This window comes from Bombyx mori, chromosome 7 (assembly GCF_030269925.1).
Source record: "Bombyx mori chromosome 7, ASM3026992v2".
NCBI classification, from domain to species: Eukaryota; Metazoa; Arthropoda; class Insecta; order Lepidoptera; family Bombycidae; genus Bombyx; species Bombyx mori.
Window position 1 is genome coordinate 3,698,402 of NC_085113.1, and position 21,174 is coordinate 3,719,575.

At 37.9% G+C, this 21,174-nt stretch overlaps 1 protein-coding gene across 3 annotated transcripts in view; it reads right to left on the bottom strand.

Annotated features, from left to right (window-relative positions):
- The window catches only part of LOC101737427 (rho GTPase-activating protein 7), a 371,551-nt gene that overhangs the window by 36,823 nt on the left and 313,554 nt on the right, over positions 1 to 21,174 (bottom strand). For all 3 annotated transcript variants that reach the window (XM_038011933.2, XM_062669352.1, XM_062669353.1), the window contains exons 3-4: positions 10,472 to 10,620; positions 597 to 710 (exon numbers count right to left, since the gene is read on the bottom strand). In XM_038011933.2, coding sequence (XP_037867861.1) covers positions 597 to 710; positions 10,472 to 10,620 — 263 coding nt within the window. The remainder of the gene's footprint in view (positions 1 to 596; positions 711 to 10,471; positions 10,621 to 21,174) is intronic.

The window sequence follows — 21,174 nt, forward strand, 5'->3', positions numbered from 1 at the left end:
AGATATTATTGTGTTCTATATGTGAATTTATTTTCTTTGTAATAACTGTTGTTAAAATTTTGTAAATAGTCGGAAGGCATGTGATTGGTCGATATTGGGATGCTTCTATAGAGTAGTCACCTTTTGGTATCATATAAGTGATTCCTGTCGCTATGAATTCGGGAATACTTTGATTTCCAGAGATAATATCTGTTAGATTTTTGGCTATTGTTTTGTGTAAGCAAATTAGTTTTTTAAACCAAAAATTATGGATTTTATCTATACCTGGGGATTTCCAGTTATGTAGTCTAGCTGTTATTATTATTATTATTATTATTATTATTATTATTATTATATTATTCCTTCACCGTCGAATTCATAGTGAACCTTTTTGTTGAGTACGAATTTCATTAGAAAAATTGGTACCCGCCTGGGATTCGAACACCAGTGCATCGCTCAACACGAATGCACCGGACGTCTTCAAAATAGTTTTTACAATAAAAGGAATAATTTTCTGCAGAGAGATAATTTATAATCGATAATAGTTTGACCAAGAGGCGTTTTTGTGTATCGTATTAAATAGAAGAAAAGCTAATATTAAATAGAGATTCGTTCACCTGTAATCTTCTTTGAGCTTGTGGGGTGATTTCGACGACTCTTGACCACCTTCTAGACTTTCTCTCGTACTGCCATTTATCACTCAGCGCGCATTGCTCATCGTCAGAGTCGTTCTGAAAAAAAAAAGACAAGCGACTGGAATGAAAATAATTCTTAAAGTACTGGAGGTAGGCTGCAAACCCATCCTAACTATTCCAAGCTATTTAATTCGGCTTATGCGAGACGTAGACATAAATAAAACTAATTTTACCATTTTATCTCGCGTTGAATTTTGTCATTAAAATTTATCCGACTTTTCAAGTATTTTACAGTTTTCGTGGTAAAAAACGACTACAGTAAAGTATGGTGTTTTGGCCTGTTGTACTGGGTATGTATGTGACATTTAGGACTCATGAACTCTATACATAAACACGATCCCTTTAGACGCATTAGCTACCGCTTCGTACGATTGTAGAGCTATTGCTATTTGTGGTCGGACCGATTTAAAAAATGGCCGAGGAAGAAGTTTCTGCTATTTACTACATTTATACATATTACATAATTAAGAACAAAGAATGAAGCACTGGGCGCATCCTTATTTGCGAAGACGGGATGAGTTTTAAGCTTCTTCACCTATCTATAGAGTTGCCAAAATTAATCAATTAAATACTACTTTAAAGAATACGATAAATGTCGTCAGAACTGTTATTTATCACTCTTTAAGACAAATTACACAATTTACAGTTGAAGACGCTACACTAAACACAAGTCATTAATAATGTAGCCTGAATCTTGCACGTAATCCCGACACCACGTCAGAATTACTTCGAATTGAATTTAATTGGATTACATTGAACCTGTGAAGGGAACCGTGAAATGTTCTTAATTGATAGTTCGTTATCTTTCATCAAAAGGGTTTTGATATGAAATTTACGAAATTCGATTTTAAATTGTAATTTTCAGATTATGTATATCGTATTCAATACATGTAGGATTGGTAAGAACGGAACGTATGAAACGTGTGGAACGGAGCGTTAAGATGTGAGTGAGAGGAAACGGAAAGAAAGACAGATAGAATGACAGAGAATTGGAAGATGGCGAAGACGGTTGAAAAATGAGTAAGACGTAATAAAATTAGTGTTAATTATTAATTACTATTATAATAGAAGATTTTGGAATAGTGTAACTTTTATTTTATGCGCTGCGATCCTTATTCTACATACATATGCTTTTCAAATAAACGTGATTTGAACAAAGCAACGTATTAACGACGAAAAAATATAAATTTTTGAAAACAATCGATGGAGCTTCACTTAGTTGAGAAGTCACGATTTAATGAAAATCAGACGAGCGAACTAACTTATAGACACAGCCCGCTGAGATTCTTGCCGAATCTTTTTAGTGGGTCACGATTCCGATCCAGTCGTAGATTCTGCGAAGCACTGCTCTTGCTAGGGTTAGAGTATTATCAAATTCTCTGAGATTGAGTCTGTGAGCACACTAACCCGTCTACGCGTAGCTGGAATGACCCTTTAGGCTGCCAGCGAATAGGTACGGAAAAAAAAAACGTATGCCGCCAAAATGGCGTAAACTGGAAGAGACGTGAGAACAAGGGTTGTTGGCTTATGAAAATGATAATATTATATAGGTATGGCATTAATCTTGTCAAATTACCGTCGAATTTTCGACTTTATTGATATGTGTATGTTTATTTAACGGCCGTCTGGTGTAGTGGTAAGTGAAATGGTCACTATACAAGGGGGTCGCGGGTTCGAATCCCGCCAAGGGAAGGTATTTGTATGATAAATATAAATGTATTTTCCAGGGTTATGGATGTGTCTTAAATATATTATTATGTATGTGTATAGTAAAAATCTTACATTTATTTCGTTATCTGGTACCTGTAACACAAGTTCTTTACGAACTTATCACGAGACCAGTTAACGTGGCGTGATTGTTAGTAAATATTTATTTATTATTTATTATTATATGTAATTGTCATCGCATCCTCTTAAGCCAGGCCAAGGAATTCCTTCGTGGGAAGAATATAAAGGACAGTTCTTCTCTTACTACGAATAGCTTTGTTTTTGGCATTGAGCAAAGACACGCCACCCGGTTGGTAAGTGGTAATTGTCAATGAACCATATGCACTGCTGGAAAGTATTGCAAGGAAGCTATAGTTGCTTCTATCTATTCATCTAATTCACACTCTTTTTTATCACTAAGATCAACAGTGAAAGTCCGAATGTAATAATTTCCATAATAATTATATTTTAGAAAATACATCAATGAATTCCAAGCCTCGATCTCACAAACAGGAATCCCTACCACATATTTTTTTTACATTTCAAACATTGAATAAAATATCGAAATAAGAATCTGTTATTAGAAATAACGCTCACGTTTTCATCACGTTATTCTTTTGGGAAATCAAGAACCATGTGAGCCTACAGCCTATTTATATTTGAGATGTATTCTTCCATAAACGGGGGAGGTAAACTTTTAGTTCGTATTATTTTCTCTTATCTGCGTAGGTATAATACATACGCGAAGGCTCTCTCTCTCTCTTCCCAGTTATTTATCCCACATGGTGGTGGGATCAGCTTTTCTCACTTTACTCCCCCACTTCGCTCTGTCTTCGACATCCTCGTCAGTAACATTGCATTCTCTCCTGTCCTTCAACACTACGTCCTTCCACCTTGTCCTGGGTCTGCCTCTAGGTCTTCGACCGGAGAGGTTGAGCAGTAGCGCCAAATTTCCGACGTAGTCCGGTGGCTTCCTTTTCACGTGACCATACCATCTCAGCCTACTCTCCTGCAACTTGTCGGCGATATCCCGTACACCGAGGCTTCCACGCGAAGGCGAATTTTGGAAACGAATTGAATTCTTAGCACTACTGTAAGATTGGTTTTCCAAGCCGGAACGCCTGTCTGTTTTGCGACACGATTAGCCTGGCCGACAGTTCTATATGAACTCACAATAAGTCCAACTTCTTTACGACCACGGACAATTACCCGAATTGAGACTATCGTTCTGAATATTCCGATAATAAAAGAATTAAAAAAAAAATTAGAACGTTCCCAATAAATCTCTTTGCACGACTACCGGTTATAATTATTTTTCATATCGATACGTTATTGTTATCGATAATTATGAGCTGTCAAAACCTCGTTAGCGTTGTCGGCGTGTGTTCAACTCGAATCAACCGTGTGAACTGATTAATGGAATCGGATTAACTTCTTGTACGGTGCGTTACCAATTTATCGAGATGACGAGTGGAATACTCAGATAGTATCTTTTGCACAGTATATATGCATGCATGCTCGACATGGTCATTCTAGTTAGGTCAAATCAAATTTATACACTGACATTCGAGCATGGCTTTTGATTAAAATTATAGTAGGCAATATTGTCTTTAATTTTATTCATCAAAACTATTGTTCCGCTTAACGATTGGCCGAACAATATCGTCTTTTGTCATGACAAAATCCATCGTAATGTTTCAGTCTTTTAATTCTTGTGATTTCTATTTTGGTGTACCGTTTTTTTTTTATTGCTTAGATGGTTAGACGAGCTCACAGCCAACCTGGTTGTTAAGTGATAACTGGAGGCCATAGAGATCTACAAAGTAAATACGCCACCCATCTTAAGATATAAGTTCGAAGGTCTCAGTATAGTTACAACGGCTGTCCATCAAACCGAAACGCATTACTGCTTCACGGCAGAAATAGGCAGGGTGATATCTACACGTGCGGACTCACAAGAGGTCCTACCACCAGCAAAAGAAAAATATTATCAAATAATTTTATAATTACGATCCATGAACACAACAAAACAAGAATACTGTGAATTATTTACACTATGTCTTTTATACATTAGATCTCGGTCTTAAAATCTAATTAAAATAATTTAGTGAAGTTGACTCCGAGCCGTAAACATACAATCAGGAAGGGCTTTGTTAATTGAATAGATTGGTTAAGCTCCTTTACTCTGTTGACTTGTCAATTATAAACTTCAAAGTTGGGAGTAGGATTACGAGCGTGCTTAATGTGAAAATAAGTTTTAGAATTTACTATAAATAATAAATATAATACGTGTGTTCTTTTTTAATGTTTGATTTATTGACCACGTTTTTTTTGTGGTTGCGTGTGTGTTTTTTTTTTTCAAGTTTCATTTATTAGCATTTGGAATCAATTTTTATTAACATTTGGTCTGTTTCAGTTTTAATGTTATGCTGATGTTGTTTTGTTTATTGCCGTTTCGTACAGAAGTTAAAATTTTAAACACAATTGTTTTTTAATCCGCAATTCTGCGATATCAAAAATCAAGAAGCCTTTTCACATATATTTTTCTGTGTGTCAATAAGCATTTTAAGACTAATACCACTTTTCTCTTATTAACTTTTTTTTCAATTACTTTTTCCTTTTCTTGGCGTTCTTACGCAAAATTAATCTACACTCAAATGTAAGTAGCAACGTAAAATATATTAGAAATAAAAGGTATTTGTATTAGCTAATATCAGAACGATCAATAACAATAAGCGATCGTCTACTCTTTGGAATCTGACATCTAAGTACCAATAGACAATTCACGAAGATCAATCTCGTGTTTAGCAATACCATTGTACGATCGTATTACTGCGACTACAATGTGCTGTCTATGAGAACAGATAGGCTACGTATCGAGTTACGGTGCGATTATCACAAATGCTTGATGAATTATTGATTGTTTTCCGAGCGCTATGACAAATGTCCTGCTTCAAACGAGGCTTGCGGAGAGTACTTAATGGTAGGCAGCGGCTTGGCTCTGCCCCTTGCGGGCGTCCATGAGCGACGGTGACTACTTACCATCGGATGGGCCGTATGCTCGTCTGGCAAGACAATAAAAAAAAAGATTATTCGAAATTCCTGTGTTGGTAACAGAATTGAGTTATTAACGAAAGTACACTAGGTTTAGTATTAATTAAAACAAACTGACTTAGTGCAGTGTATATAATGTAACTAAATCTAATAAATACATTGAAGAATTAATCAAGTCTAATAAAAAACGACAATGAAGTGCTGTAAAGTAATAACGAAGGAACAGCTTACTCCAAGAATATACATATTTAGGAAACGAAGTAGAACCTGTCGAGGATGAAAGTAGTGTGACTGCGAACATATTTTACGTGTCGTCTTTTTTGAAGGGAGGAATTACTCTTAGCCTGGATGCTTTTCCAGTTACGCCAGAATAGGTGAAGACTGGTGGTAGGACTTCTTGTTAGTCCGCACGGGTAGGTACCACCACCCTGCCTATTTCTGCCGTGAAGCAGTAATGCGTTTCGGTTTGAAGGGTGGGGCAGTCGTTGTAACTATACTGAGACCTTAGGACATTTACGCTGTAGATGAATATGGGCTCCGGTTACCACTTAACACCAGGTGGGCTGTGAGCTCGTCCACCCATCTACGCAATAAATAAATAAAAAGACGCGCGCGGACTCTGTCAGGAGGGGTGCGATTCGCTAGCATACCTGAGTGCTTCCTGCGAGATATTACAACTCTAGGGCAGCTGCTTCGCGGATACATCTACTACCGGATCGGAATCGCGATCCGCTGTGAAGATCAGGCGAGAAACTCAGTGGCCTGATGTATGGTCCCTAAGTTTCTGCTGTTTCGTTCCTCTGCGAGGACAGCTAAATGCCTTGGCGGTGATCGGGAAATTTCATTAAAAATATATATTATATAAGCTGAACAGTACCAGCCTAAGAAAGCGGAGCCTTGCGGTATACGGCCCCGCACGGCATGAAAGATACAGTTGCTGTTACACATAATGAGTTGGGCGGTTTTAAGACTTGACTGGACATGCCGTCTGAGCCGAGCCCTTATTGAAAATTCAGATTTGTGATCATGTCCTTTTCATTCATCGGATTGCATTAATGAATAATTAAGTGGTGATGATACTTCAGCATCGTTTGCTGATATGTCGTAAATTGATCAGAATTACCGAATTATATGTATGACAGAGCATTACTTAAACATCGCTCGACTGCTTTATTTTTGGTTATATTCGCAATTGTCCGGGAAAGGTTTATACGAAGGTTTATATTTTGAAAATAAGAAAGCGTAACGAGAAATGGTTTTATTAGTGGGTATCGACATAGGGAAGATCTTCCACCGAGCGGGTGAGATTGCTCGGTATACCGACGATCCGAATGTTATTATTCGGAACCTTTATATAAGCAACCATATCTTAAAAATGTCGTTCAGCGTAATAACTACGTGCTACGTTTCTATGGCTTTATTTTTTATATTGATTGAGTTTATTTTTATCTACACGTAACGTAAACACCTGGAAATATTGTAAATAAAAATCAACACCTAATTTCTCAAACAAAGCCGCAAAGACGTGTAATATTTTATGTAATTACCTACCGTCCATTAAATTGCCCTGTATTTATTAGTCTATAAACAGAATCATGAAAATATCTCACAAATTATAACGTAGACAAAAGCGTAATCGAATTATTTCTGCTTTCTAGCTTACGATTGATCGCCGTGTTTATCGCACGCTGGGTCCGTCAGCGCGAGTTTATCGCTCACCCCACGTTGGACACGAGTTTGCGGATCAACCAAATAGGCTAATACACGTACGCTTCGTGTACACCGAGCTTGACATAGAATAGGGGGAAAAGCAAACAAAATCGATTTTTTTTTATTATCAGCAAAATTATACGGAAGCACAGCTCTCTAAAAATAACACCAGAATACACAAGTATTTTATAAGGATGGCATTTAAATATTTATCAAAAAGTAGGTTCTTGATGTACTTAACATGTGAGATAAATAGCAAAATGTAGTTATGATGCATCAACTCTTAGTTACTCGAATTTTAAAATATGCGACTCTTTACAATGCTGTGAATTGAAAACTGAAGTTAACCCAATCATTTATACTGAAATTATCACCCCAACTTTTCCACGCGTCTATGCCATAGATTATAACTGTCAAACCTATTGACATTTTAAGTTCGTACATTACATTGATTTTATTCCCCTTGCCTTTCCCAATAAGAAAAAAATGTACCAAAAAAAAAAATTACATTGATTTTTGTTTAGTGTTTTTAACAGTTTTGGCATTAAGACGAGCTTTAAAAGGTATGTAAATTATTTGCTTCCTCAGATTTATGTCGATTTTTTTTAGACCTTATTTTATTTTATAACATTTATAACATCCCGGCTCATTAGTAAGTTTCATTTAACATCGGTCTTGGATTTTATTACAAAAAAATGGCATATTGGCTGTGTTGTCTTTTGCTTCCATATTAAACAAAGCGAACAAAAGCTGTCTCTTCTCACCTTATTTATTCTACTGCATAGTGATGGCACAGAATGATTACCACATACTTTAAGTGAGCAATCACGCTTGAAATTACTCGGCTATTGCATGAAATTCTCAACTATCGGTAACGAAATGTGACAATGCCTTTGTATCTAATCTTATACCTTTAAACGAGAAATTCTTGTATATTAATATATATTATGTATATAATCTGAATCTCGGAAACGGCTCCAACGATTTTCATAAAATTTAGTAGTATACAGGGGATTTCGGGGGCGATAAATCGATCTAGTTACGATTTATTTCCAGAAAATGTTGTTTTGTTCGTGTTTTCAATAATCAACTCTTCCTGATATCTATTGGCGAATAATAATACTATTTTTCTTAATTGAGGGCAACTAACCGCTTTAAAGATACAACAAGATGGCGTTATCAAAAAAAACCGGTCATCGTCTAGTTAATATTTTAATAGCTGTTGTGTTGTTTTAAATATAATGTACTAGGTGATAACTAGCAAAACTGTGACAAATCAGTAAAACATGTAAAATTCACAGCCGATTTTCTTCGAAAAGCCTTCATAAAAATCTTGTCCTGACAATTTTTTCAGTCAACAAAAACGTGATCACTCCACATTGCTTTCGAATTCCGTGTCTTTTGTGGTTCTAGATAGGTACTCACCTACTAGTTCAGTGAATCTAGAATAACCCCTCGAGGTTTCTAGAATAGGTTAGGAAAATATGAGATTTAATTAATTTCATAGTTAGATTGATAAATGAGCATAAAACCCTGGCATTGAGCGGGTGTTCGGACTTGAATACTGTTGAGATGGCCTTGAACCATGGCGTCGAAACCGATGATGGAATTACAACTACCCTCTATTTTATGCTTGACCGTATGACTGCGTGGTGACAACAACGGGTACAATGGTGACACGAGCACTCAATAACCACCTACCGGCGGTAGTTACGCAAATTGGTAATTTATTTTTATATTCCGTTTAATTAGACAATATTACATTTCAGGGTCTGGGCCAACAAATACCGGACATTACGACATTACGACATTCATGTCTGGTACTTATTTACTTAAATGTTTGATTCCTTCGCACTTCTAGTACTTCTTACGAATAGTGTATCTATGTGAATAAATATGAAACGTGGTTCGTTGGTGGTTGGATCATTTGAGAACACCTGAACTGACTGGCGTACTTATGGCCTTACACGTTATAGGCAGAATAGCGGATTTACTGGTGGTAAGACCTCTGGTGAGTCCGCGCGGGTAGGTACCACCACCCTGTCTATTTCTCCCGTGAAGCAGTAATGCGTTTAAGTTTGAAGGGTGGGGTAGTCGTTGTGACTGTACTTGAGACCTTAGAACTAATATTTCAAGGTGGGTGGCGCATTTACGTTGTAGATATCTATGGGTTCCAGTAACCACTTAACACCAGTTGGGCTGTGAGCGCGTCTAAGCCCATCTAAGCAAAAAAAAAAAGTGGATGGAGACAAGAGGCCCAGAAAGGCCTATCTCCAACTAAAATAGGCAAAATACTAAAACTAAGACTAAAATAATAATAAATAATAAATAAATATTTACTAACAATCACGCCACGTTAACTGGTCCCGTGATAAGTTCGTAAAGAACTTGTGTTACAGGTACCAGATAACGGAAATAAATGTAAGATTTTTATTATACACATACATTTATTTAATATACATCCATAACCCTGGAAAATACATTTATATTTATCATACAAATATCTTCCCTTGGCGGGATTCGAACCCGCAACCCCCTTGTGTAGTGACCATGTCACTTACCACTACACCAGACGGCCGTTAAAATAGGCTGTTAATGGTAATAATGATGAAACACAAAGGATGTGTCTTCAAATATTAATACGATCTTAAGTACGGTGTTAAGAAGCTTTTGTAAATCGTTAATTTTTATGAGAAATAGTAATAAGGGACTCAATAAGGAGCTCTGATTGACACCCATCGGATAAGACAATGTATGTAAGGACTGTCAGTATTCAACAATCAGTCCATATCAAATTCAATTCACAAAGGCGTACATCGTACCAAAGCATTAAACTAACAACTTGAATAATCATAAAGTCTGTGAGCACCGAGCTTTCTAGAAAGTTTGTGGTGTTTTATGTATAGAGAAACTGAACAGAAATTGTCTGGAAAATTTTTAAAGTCGACTTAAGATTTGGATTATTAATTTTCCGGGAATTTAATGCTATATGAAAATTTATACTAATTTTAAGTAGGCGTGTGGTGCATTTAAGTTGTAGATATCTATGGGCTCCGGTAACCACTTAACACCAGGTGGGCTGTGAGTTCGTCCACGCATCTATGCAATCAAAATAAAGCTTCAGAATACAAGGCAGTTAATATAAGGATCTACTTTTGACGTCACTAAACGTTAATCAAACGTTTTTCAATAAAGGCAAGAGCCAGAAAAGAATAGGGTGCATATGAAGGCACCTACACTCAGGATAGGGTGGACACAGGCTGAAGAAAAGAAACCTAAATCTGTTGACCCCGAAAAAACGATTGTCTTTATTAGACTTGACCTACCGATCTCTTCTGATGATGGTGGTGCTCTAGTTTCATATTGGCGCATCGGTTGAGAGCGGTGAGTCTCCTGAACAGCGACTGGAGGGAATCCGCGTCCAAGAACGGATGGTCGTTCTGTACTCCTGACACGTCTATGGGGAATTGGAGATCTGAAACAATGTCAAAATAAGGCTTTATTTATTAATTAGGTTTTCGTTTTTGATTCGTTGTCACACAGTGCAGAAAGGAATTAGAATATCCCTTAAACTTGGTTACGATTATATTTTTGGTCATTTCTCGGATTACTAATAGATAGATCGATTTTAGAAGATATGTATTTACTATGCGTAGTGGATATGACGCAATTTTACATCGGATAAGAATATTTTTTATTCAGGTCTTTTAAACCATTTTGAAGATCATAAAATTATAGTGAATCGATGGGCAGGGCGGCTGGTATATCTGGATTGAGTGATGTGACCATACCAGGGTTCGAATCCGGCACATCATTTTCTAAGGTGACACGCGCTGACGACGTAGGAATTTTAATGTGTGATAAAATTGAATCTAGTAATTAATTACTAATGGTAATAGGGTCAATCATAAAGGGCTTAGGTTGGCTAAATCTGTGTACAGGTCAGCACCAATTACTCTATTTCTCTTGCGAACTACTTATGCGTTTCGATCTAATAAAAACCCTACTTTACAATTGACACTTCGACATCATATCTTAATAAGATAGGTGGCGGAAATCACGACACAATGTATTCCAATACGTAACGTACACCCCTAACACCGCGTGGCCCAGAAACTTGTCTGCTCGTCTGATTTTTGTGCAGTTTGATTAATAATCAGCGTGCTTAGTGCGAGTTTTTTAACGTTCTCGATAGAGTAAAAGTTAACATCAAAGTTCATCATAACATTAAGCTAGTTCAAATTTCTATTGAGTTGAAATGCTAGTGGCACTGTTCCAACTGCATACAAATTGCATACATTGAGTTAACTTTTACGCTATCGAGAACGTTAAAAAGCTCGAATTTGACACACTGACGTTTTTTCGTTACGTTATGTACGTCATTTCAACGCAACTCCTGAATTCTGACATTAGAACTTTTAATCAGTACGGTAATTCGATAATTTAATTTCCGAAACATTTGCGCGATGTTCATAACAGAATTTCGACCCACGTCATTTGTGGCGTACGTAAGCGTTTTAAAGGGATTTTTCATTTTGTTATCTTTTTTTGTAGCGACTGACGAGTGGCTATTGGAGCACGTATGCAAATCCTGCTCCTCTTATTATGATTTTTCATTGGGCTTTGTTATTTATCGTGTTCTATATTTGCGCGTCGCTTGTACGATTGAATAGTAAGTTTTTGCAGTGATTTTGCACCATCATGTTTCCAGAATTACAGCTGCAAGCGAGTTTTATCAATTTTTTGTATCAAGAAATATTGCAATTTTATCAATAGAAAATTTCTGTCGGCTGCCCGTTGGTATTAAAGACAAGACATATTATTTGGACCCGTAAGGCGTTTTTTTTTAGTTTGGGAGATGAACTCTCTACTAGTGATGTGGCCTACTGACTTTGAGTCACCAGCTCGATCGCTTCAAACTGAAACGCACAGGTGCTTTTCTGTAAAATTTGTGTGAATATATAAATAAAAGTGAGTGTTTGTAGCTATGTTTGTCTTCTATGCGTTCTTAAATCATTCATTCAATTGCGATGAAATTTGGTACCATTGTTCCAGGAAAATAGTAATATATTTTATTCAGTATTCGCAAGTCGCAGATATAATTAAAACTAAGCACTTTTACGGTTTACCCTCGCATTTTTTATTATTTTCGACATTACAAATACACAGACTGAGGTGTTTGTTATTCGACATTTGAATATACGTTTAATGCGAAAGGTCGTTTCACACAGAACGAACTAATAGTAGTATCTTGAGGTCTGGCAGTTTTAATAAACTCCAGGGAAAGTTTCTATTGTAGTCCGTAGATAGCCCGGGAGCTTTTTTTTTTCCACGGGAGATAAACGCCGGATCCTCACCTGCACGGCGGATGGGGTTGCTTAAATGGGTGTTCGAGTTCACAGCCCACCTGGTGTTAAGTGGTTACTGGAGCACATAGACATTTACAACGTAAATGCGCCACCCAATTTGAGATATCAGTTCTAAGGTCTCAAGTATACTTACAGCGGCTGCCCCACCCTTCAAACCGAAACGCATTACTACTTCACGGCAAAAATAGGTAGGGTGGTGGTACCTACCCGCGCGGACTCACAAGTGGTCATACCACCAGTAATGTGGAAGTTGAACCTCACTAAAAACTCGTGCTGCTCACAGCCAGTGCCCTGCCCCGGACCGGTCCGGAGCCTGGTCGGAGCTATTGAGACGGCGGTACAGAACCCAGGAGCTAGTGTTGTTTCAAAGATGATCATAATGGACCGTGTCTTGGTTTCATTAGTAAATCACAGTAATGTTGCAAAATCAGCAGGTACGGGTAAAGGTAACGGAAGACATTCCTTCTTCAAACGAGACGAATTGCTGACGTCCGTGGGCGACGGTAACCATTCACCATTAGGTGGGCTGTATGCTCGTCTGCCTACAAGGGCAATAAAAAATAAACGGCTAAGCAAGCCCTCCCATACCGGAAGGGAGGGCTGAGCGGTTCTTAATGTAGATCAGTATTAACGAAATATGATCTTGCTAAAATGATAATTATATAAAAATTGTTTAGCGTCATTTTTGTTCGGGCCATTGAGCGGGAGTGCTTCTCATATAGTAGTGCGCGTCGTCTCGTTTGCCCATGATATTTTCAGTTCAATTTCCTTGCAGTATATTGGACTGTCTATCTAACAATAATGGATTTGTGACGTGCATCTCCAGTGTGAAATTCGTTTCGAAACATTTCAGAATATTGAAGACGGAAAAACGTGAATCTGGTGCTTAAAATCCGAGATTTTACTGTGAGCAGTGTTGTAGCACTTTTAGGGTAACCTTTAATCTCAACACATGACGTCATATGTGGCTAATTGTATATTGTTTTGTATGTATTTTTGTAATGTTTATTTCGGCTCTTTTTCATACACACATTAAGAGTTATGAGTACCTCGTATGTATGTATATTGCGTTGTCTTTAGATATTTTTGAAATAACTTGATTTTTTATGATGTGATTATTGAAATTGATGATTGGAATGATTATAATATGAAAAAGCAATAGCTTCAAATAAGCAGTTATTTTCGCCTAAATTAAAGGCGATCTTACGTGATAATAGTGTAGCCAGTTATTCTTTAGACAGTAGAGTATGCGGGGCTTTGCTCCTTGGATTAGTGCCCCAATCTTATTCTTCCATCTTACTCCCTTTGTTCCTAATTCTCACTCCGGTTTTGCTAGCCATAGATTTTTGTCTTAAATTATCTGATCATGATTTGTGTGAACTCATCAATCCTTATCTATACTAATATATAAATCTACAATTGTTTTGACGGATGTTCCGTTATAACAACTGAACCATGCATTCGATTGACTTGAAACTTGGTATCCATGTAGAAAATACATGTACTTAATGGATAGGCTGATATTTATATGAGTGTTGGGCTCCCTAATAATAATGATAATAAATAATAATGTTAATTTTAAATGCGCAGCGAAGCGGGCGAGTACGGCTAGTAAGCTAATAAAATTGTGTAGAGCCTTCAGATCCAATATTAGTTTCAACTAGCACCGATACTGTATAATGCGGCTTCAGAAGAGTATAAAGCCTTTAAACTCGTCTGAAACCGCTCGTGATTCTCGGGAATACAGAGAATAATTGAATTCCAAGAGAGTCCGTACAAAGGGTCCTGATGCAATTCTACGAGTGAATGCATGACAACAACTTAACTAGGTCACTCAGTACAGCTTTGCTAAAGCCCAACCCGGAAGCCCACAATTATATGTCACAAAGCTGAGAGCTCACCAGCCCATCTAGACCGTTAAATGTTCATAATTTCTAAATGCTGGCAGCATTGCTGTTATAAATGATTTTTTAAGTTCATTTTTAAAAGATGGCTACGCTATTTGAATTTTTAAAATTAGAATTCTTCTGTAGCTTGTAGTCAGATTTATGTTGTATTTATGTTTAGCTGGTTCAAGAAAAACACTCCCGATAATCTATATTCAAACTAAAGATATTATCACACAATAGAGATGTCTAGGCTATCTCCACACTACATCCGGTAAAGTGGAGTGTGCCGGCCGTCTGCCGGAAGTTCCGCTGCAGTCGAGTGTCGACTATCAAACAAGTAGGTCGCTTTGACGCGTGAACGTTTATTGAAGCATGCAGAAAATTTTCCTTACCGTTCAATGTTAATATATAATTGATTTGTTGTTTTAGTTATTGATTTTTAAAAGTACTAGTTAACCAACCAATAAATGCGAATATGATAAGATAATAATGAAACGGCATTAAAAAAACATGACATAGGAGACAAATAAAATTTTGAAGTCGTCGTGGCCTAAAGGATAAGACGTCCGGTGCATTCGTGTTGAGTAGTGCACCAGTATTAAAATCACAGGCGGGTACCAATTTTTGTAATGAAATACGTACTCAACAAATGTTCACGATTGACTTCCACGGTGAAGGAATAACATCGTGTAATAAAAATTATAACCCGCAAAATTATAATATGCGTAATTACTGGTGGTAGGACCTCTTGTGAGTCCGCACGGGTAGGTACCACCGCCCTGCCTAGTTCTGCCGTGAAGCAGTAATGCGTTTCGGTTTGAAGGGTGGGGCCTAGTATTTGGTTGTGTGGTATTGGCCTAGACCAGCATCACCCTATTTCTTTCCGTGACTTTAAAAGCGAGGATCAAGGGATCCAATACAGTCCAGATCCAATTTTTTACTGGTGGTTGGACCTCTAGTGAGTCCGCGCGGGTAGGTACCGCCACCCTAACTATTTCTGCCGTGAAGCAGTAATGCGTTTCGGTTTGAAGGGTAGGGCAGCCGTTGTAACTATACTTGAGACCTTAGAACTTATATCTCAAGGTGGGTGACGCATTAACATTGTAGATGTCTACGGGCTCTAGTACCCACTTAACGCCAGGTGGGCTGTGAGCTCGTCCACCCATCTAAGCAATAAAAAAAAGAATCTCAAGGGTTTTTTAAAATTATAATTACGATTATGAATATATTAAGTACGCGTGTCAAAAACGGAATTAAAAAAAAAAAAAAACAATCGAATTCGCAAATTGTGTTTTTACGTCAAAAACGCCAGTCATACCCAAAAGAACATACGTCACCGGCCATTTATTTCCCCACTCAAATAACCTGTCAGTCCTGAAAATGTTTCGCCAAATAAAGTATAATAAAAATGTCACAAAACATAAAGAAGTACCTACGGGCAATTTATTATTGTTTCATCAATCATAATAGAATTTTCCATGTGCAATTTTCGGTTTGCGAACGCGTCAGGTACATGCGACACGGGTACTGGAGGTATGCGAGATTCTGTCAACAGTTTGACATATCCGGGTATCGCGTTTGGGGAAACTTGCCAGTTTCGGTGTTATGTTTTATTAGGGATGTGAGTAGTTTGATAATTTATTTTCAAAGTGTTTCAAGCCAAAAAAATAAACAGCCAAAGGGATTGGAAAGTTAGCAACTCGTGCGTTGTTAGGTCTCCTTTGGACGCGCTTGGGTAGCTGTTAGCAAATCCCACCCCTCCTGGTTGAGCCTTTGCTCGCCCACATGTCTTGGTGAAACTGGAAATGCCTCCGGGCCACTAGTTCATCCCTTATTCATACAAAAAGGGTTGGAAAGCTGACCGAAAAAATAACGGTTTAACCACTTTAAAGAAAACTGAGCACGTAATTAATTCAATCATATTTGAATTCTAGCATCTTCATCAAGAAAACATCACGCCTGTGTATTAGGCTGATATGTTTCGCTGCTGAGGTGTACATTTTTCCATTACTTTAAAGTTTTCACTTATTTAATTTTCACAATAATCTTACATAGAGACTTGTTAAGCTCTCGTCAATGAACCCGAAAACTAATACTAATATTGTACTACAATAAAAAAGTAACACGATTTTGACTAGTCAATTTATTGTATACGCGTGTGACTGTAAAATCGGAAAATCAAACTATAAATTATATTAAATCGAATATTAATTATGTTCGAAACCATAATATTATAAGAAATAAACGTTTATAAACCTGTAAATTAGTATAATTAGTGTAAATATATATATATTTTGTGCTTATATGGGTGGCTCAATGGTGCAGTAGTTAGAGCACCCCTTATTGTTGGGCTGAGGGTTGTGGGTTCGATTCTCACATCGGGCAAATCTTCAAGTCATGAACAGGTTAGCCAAGTGTAATAAGTCATGAATTCTCTTGGATAACGTCTCAAACAGATGCTGACATACGTAACATTAAGGAAACCGTTACATATTTTAATTATTTTTAGGTAAATAGATAGACGCTACGCCGACATATATATTTAAACGTATTTAAGTATGTATGTCAGTCTTTTTGTACTCATAAAACAGGGAATCCTAATTTTTGACCAGAATTTCGGGCCGGATGACCGTGCAGGATTTGTTTCCAGTTATCTGTTTTTATTTAAATGGAAGGACGAGCTCACGGTCCACCTGGTGTTAAGTGGTCTCCAGTGCCTATAGACATCAACAACGTAATTACCTCCAACTACCGTGCGACATTTTAAGTGTAAATTTTCACAGTACAACTGCCCCACTCTTCAAACCGAAACGCATTATTTCTTCAGAGCAGCAATAAGCAGGGCAGTGCTACCTAGCCCTGTGGCGTCATAAGATGCCCTACCATCACTTACATATAAAATAATTTCCACAATACCCTAATATCATGTAAAATTCAAATACAAATCCCTTACTAAATATTGTAATATTAATATAATAATATGATGAATAAATTTTAATAATTTGTGAAGCCCATTTATATTTACGAAGTGGAAAATTGACGTCGTGTTTTGGGCGATCAGCCTACGCGGCGACACTATTTTGGTATTCAAACCCTCTCGTCGTAATGGTAAATTATTATTAAACCATAACAGTTAAGCTTCTTTAGGGAGGTGTCGTAAAAAGAGCTTGGAGCAGAAAAAGCTTGGAAAGAGAATTAGCAAGAGAAGGGTGCGAGTGTAAAGACAACGTATAACACGTCTGAATGGTTAAAGAGGAAAGGCTGAGCCTACCCCGCATAGAGGAATATGGGCAAGAAGAAGAATATGAGCCTCATGAAAATAACTTCGATATTGTAATATTTCAGAAGTATAAGCATGTGTCGCTAGCATCGCCACCCCATCCCTTCGCACAGGTGTCGAAAAGGCGTCTAATGGATTCATCTAATGGATTCATAGGCAATTTTCTAAGTACCAGCGTACTGCGATCATCAACCACCATTTATTGGCGTATACAACTCCGGCCTAAGTACCGGCCTTCTGATTGTTTCTGCCGTGAAGCAGTCGTGCACTTGTAAAAGAGACTTCGAAGTAAATAATACCATTTCATTATATCATAAACAATTCCAGATTCAGTGACCCGAAGATTTTCTCTTGTGGATATCAAATATAGAGACTTCCAACCGCTGTACTTTACTCATGATCACTGATCCCTACATTTTTATAATAGTAATTGAACTTTGACCTGATACAGGGTTCATGTTGGGATGTACCGTACATCTGCCCAAATTAAGACATGAACCCCTTACCATTATTAGGTATGGTATGTCTAGTAATTCAACCAGCGCTTATTTATTTCACCACACCTATTATTATTTTTCCCTTAGTAAGGAGTAAGAAGAGAAAATTACCCCCACCTAATGGTAATTGGCAGGGATACCAGGGGCACAGCCAAGTCGCCGCTTACTACTGAATACTCTCCACAAGCTTCGTTTGAAGAAGGACATGTCATAGCGCTTGGGAATCACCGAGGAGAGGTGTGCTTTCCAGATCCGGATGGTACGTGGTAGAAAATATATCACGAAACGCTCTATCGATGAACGCAACGGTTGCAGATAGCATCGACGAACTCTGCTTTGGTAACGAGAGGTATGATAGTAACGATGGGATAGTAGTTTTTATGGTAGGCAGCGGCTTGGCTCTGCCCTTGGCATTGCTGACGTCCATGAGCGACGGTGACCACTTACCATCAGGTGGGCCATATGCTCGTCTGCCTACAAAGGCAATAAAAAAAACCAAGACGAAGGAATTTGTAAGACTTCACAGTTTCAGTGGTCACGTGATAGATTTTCATTCAGGTATAAATCGCAACAACGTTACTTGTACAGCCTCAAAGAACCTATCTGTATTGACAAACAGCTGATTCAAAGACCAAACAGCGCAGCGTAATGTACATATTTACTACTAATATCTAAGTCAACTTTTATATCATTATCCAAGTGCATGTACAACTTTAAGGGTTCGGTGAATGCTGATAGAGAAATCAGCGGAATCATCTTGAAATGGTGTTTGACTTCTTTTTATGAGAGATATTTAAGGAAATAAATACATTTTATTATTGCTTCAAAAATTGTATGTAAGCTAATGTGCACAGTATGTATGCACTTTTGTGTGTACGCGTGTTTTTCATTGGTTGAATTTATTGGAAAATGTATGTTTTTCTATGTTTTCCTTAGTTTAACTTATATTTCAATGCACCTAACATTATGTCATCCGCATTACCTTTGGTTGACTGGTAAAGAATTCGATAGGCATTAAGTCCACGAATGTCGTGGGCTAAAGGATAAGACGTCCGGTGCATTCGTGTTGAGCGATGCACCGGTTATAATTTGCGTAATTACTGGTGATAGGACCTCTTGTGAGTCCGCGCGGGTAGGTACCACCGCCCTGCCTATTTCTGCCATGAAGCAGTAATGTGTTTCGGTTTGAAGGGTAGGGAGGCCGTTGTACCTATACTGAGATCTTAGAACTTATATTTCAAGATGGGTGGCGCATTTACGTTGTAAATGTCTATGGGCTCCAGTAACCATTGAACACCAGGTGGGCTGTGAACTCGTCCACCCCTCTACGCAATAAAAAAAAACATACATAAAGTGTAATAAGTAAATAAATAAATGAATGAACGGATAGATTGGCCGTGTTTTAGGATAAAAGGCGGGCCCACTGGAGCGCGAACTGTATGGTTCGCCGAGCACGATCTAATTTTACCACAAACCGCCCTGAACACTAGTGAATATGCAAACTATAACGTCGAGGCTTATCTGTACTATATTGCTGTGTGAAGTCTATCTCGAATGCAGAGGCATAACTTCTGATACCTCTGATTTCGTGCTCTCGAATTGAACATTGCAAATTGCATTTGTTTCTAATCTGTTTGTACACAGCAGTCGATTTGTGTATGCTCTCTATAGACTCTGAAACGACTGCGTCTATTTCGATGAAACATTGAATAAATTTTCTATTTGGTGCAGGATTTGATTTCCCTTTTTTTTCTCCTACCTATGCTGATAGCCTTGAGAGGCTATTTCAGCTTCACCCTAACGTGTGTAGGTGAGCTCACGGGGCTCAAACCGGAGTGTTGCTAACACTGACCCTAGCAAGAGCAGTGCTTCGCAGAATCTACCACCGGATCGGAAACGCGACCCACCGAGAAGATCTGGCGAGAAACTCAGTGGGCTGTGTCTATTGGGTTAATTCGCTCGTCGAGCCCTTCGTCGCAAGCGACGAACTGGTGGTAGGCCCTCTTGTGAGTCCGCGCGGGTAGGTACCACCACCCTGGCTATTTCTGCCGTGAAGCAGTAATGCGTTTCGGTTTGAAGGGTGGGGCAGCCGTTGTAACTATACTTGAGACCTTAGAACTTATATCTCCAGGTGGGTGGCGCATTTACGTCGTAGATGTATATGGGCTCCAGTAACCACTTAACACCAGGTGGGCTGTGAGCTCGCCCACCCATCTAAGCAAAAAAAAAAAAACGTCAATGCAAACAAAATAAAGCCGGACATCGTTTGCGTTATGAATATACATATCGACGCTTGAAAGGCAAACGTGACTAAGCGACAATGCGTGAACTTTACAGTAGACTAATTTAAAGTTGAAATACCTGAAAACAAAATTTATTTTAACGAATCTAGCTGTAGTAGAATCTAGCTAGTAGCTGTAGGATTGAAATGATTTTAATAGACCTAGAAATAGAAATTTTTTGCGCATCGAATATGGTTATTGCCTGTCATTTATGTACAAAGCAGTTATTGTCGCTTAGTCACGTTCGCCTTTCAAGCGTCGATATTTTTTTTTATTTTTACTAGAAAAAGTTGCCTGCAACCCAACAAAGAATGCCAATAAATTAATTATTGCTCATTAATCACGCTCACTTTCAACGAGATGCCGATATTATCTCATTGAAAATTTCGAAGTTTCCCAAACTTTTCTCTATTGATTTCTTTTAAAAAGGTCAAAAGTCAACAGGAATTGTCTTACGAGTCGTCGGTTTTAATTAATATTTCAACGCCGCAGCCTCGAATGTTGCCAGGGCTGCAACTTCTACTAAAATACTTAAATATTATAAAATAGAAATATTCAAGTTTTCTCGCAAATTTTACTGTAATTTTAAGAACGTGCGTACAAAATCACGCTACCAAAATACGTAGAGTGTGTAAATAAAACAAATCACGAAAGCACTAGCTTTTGCCGGCGGTTTCACTCGCGTCGTCAAGGAAAAATGTCATTGTGATTT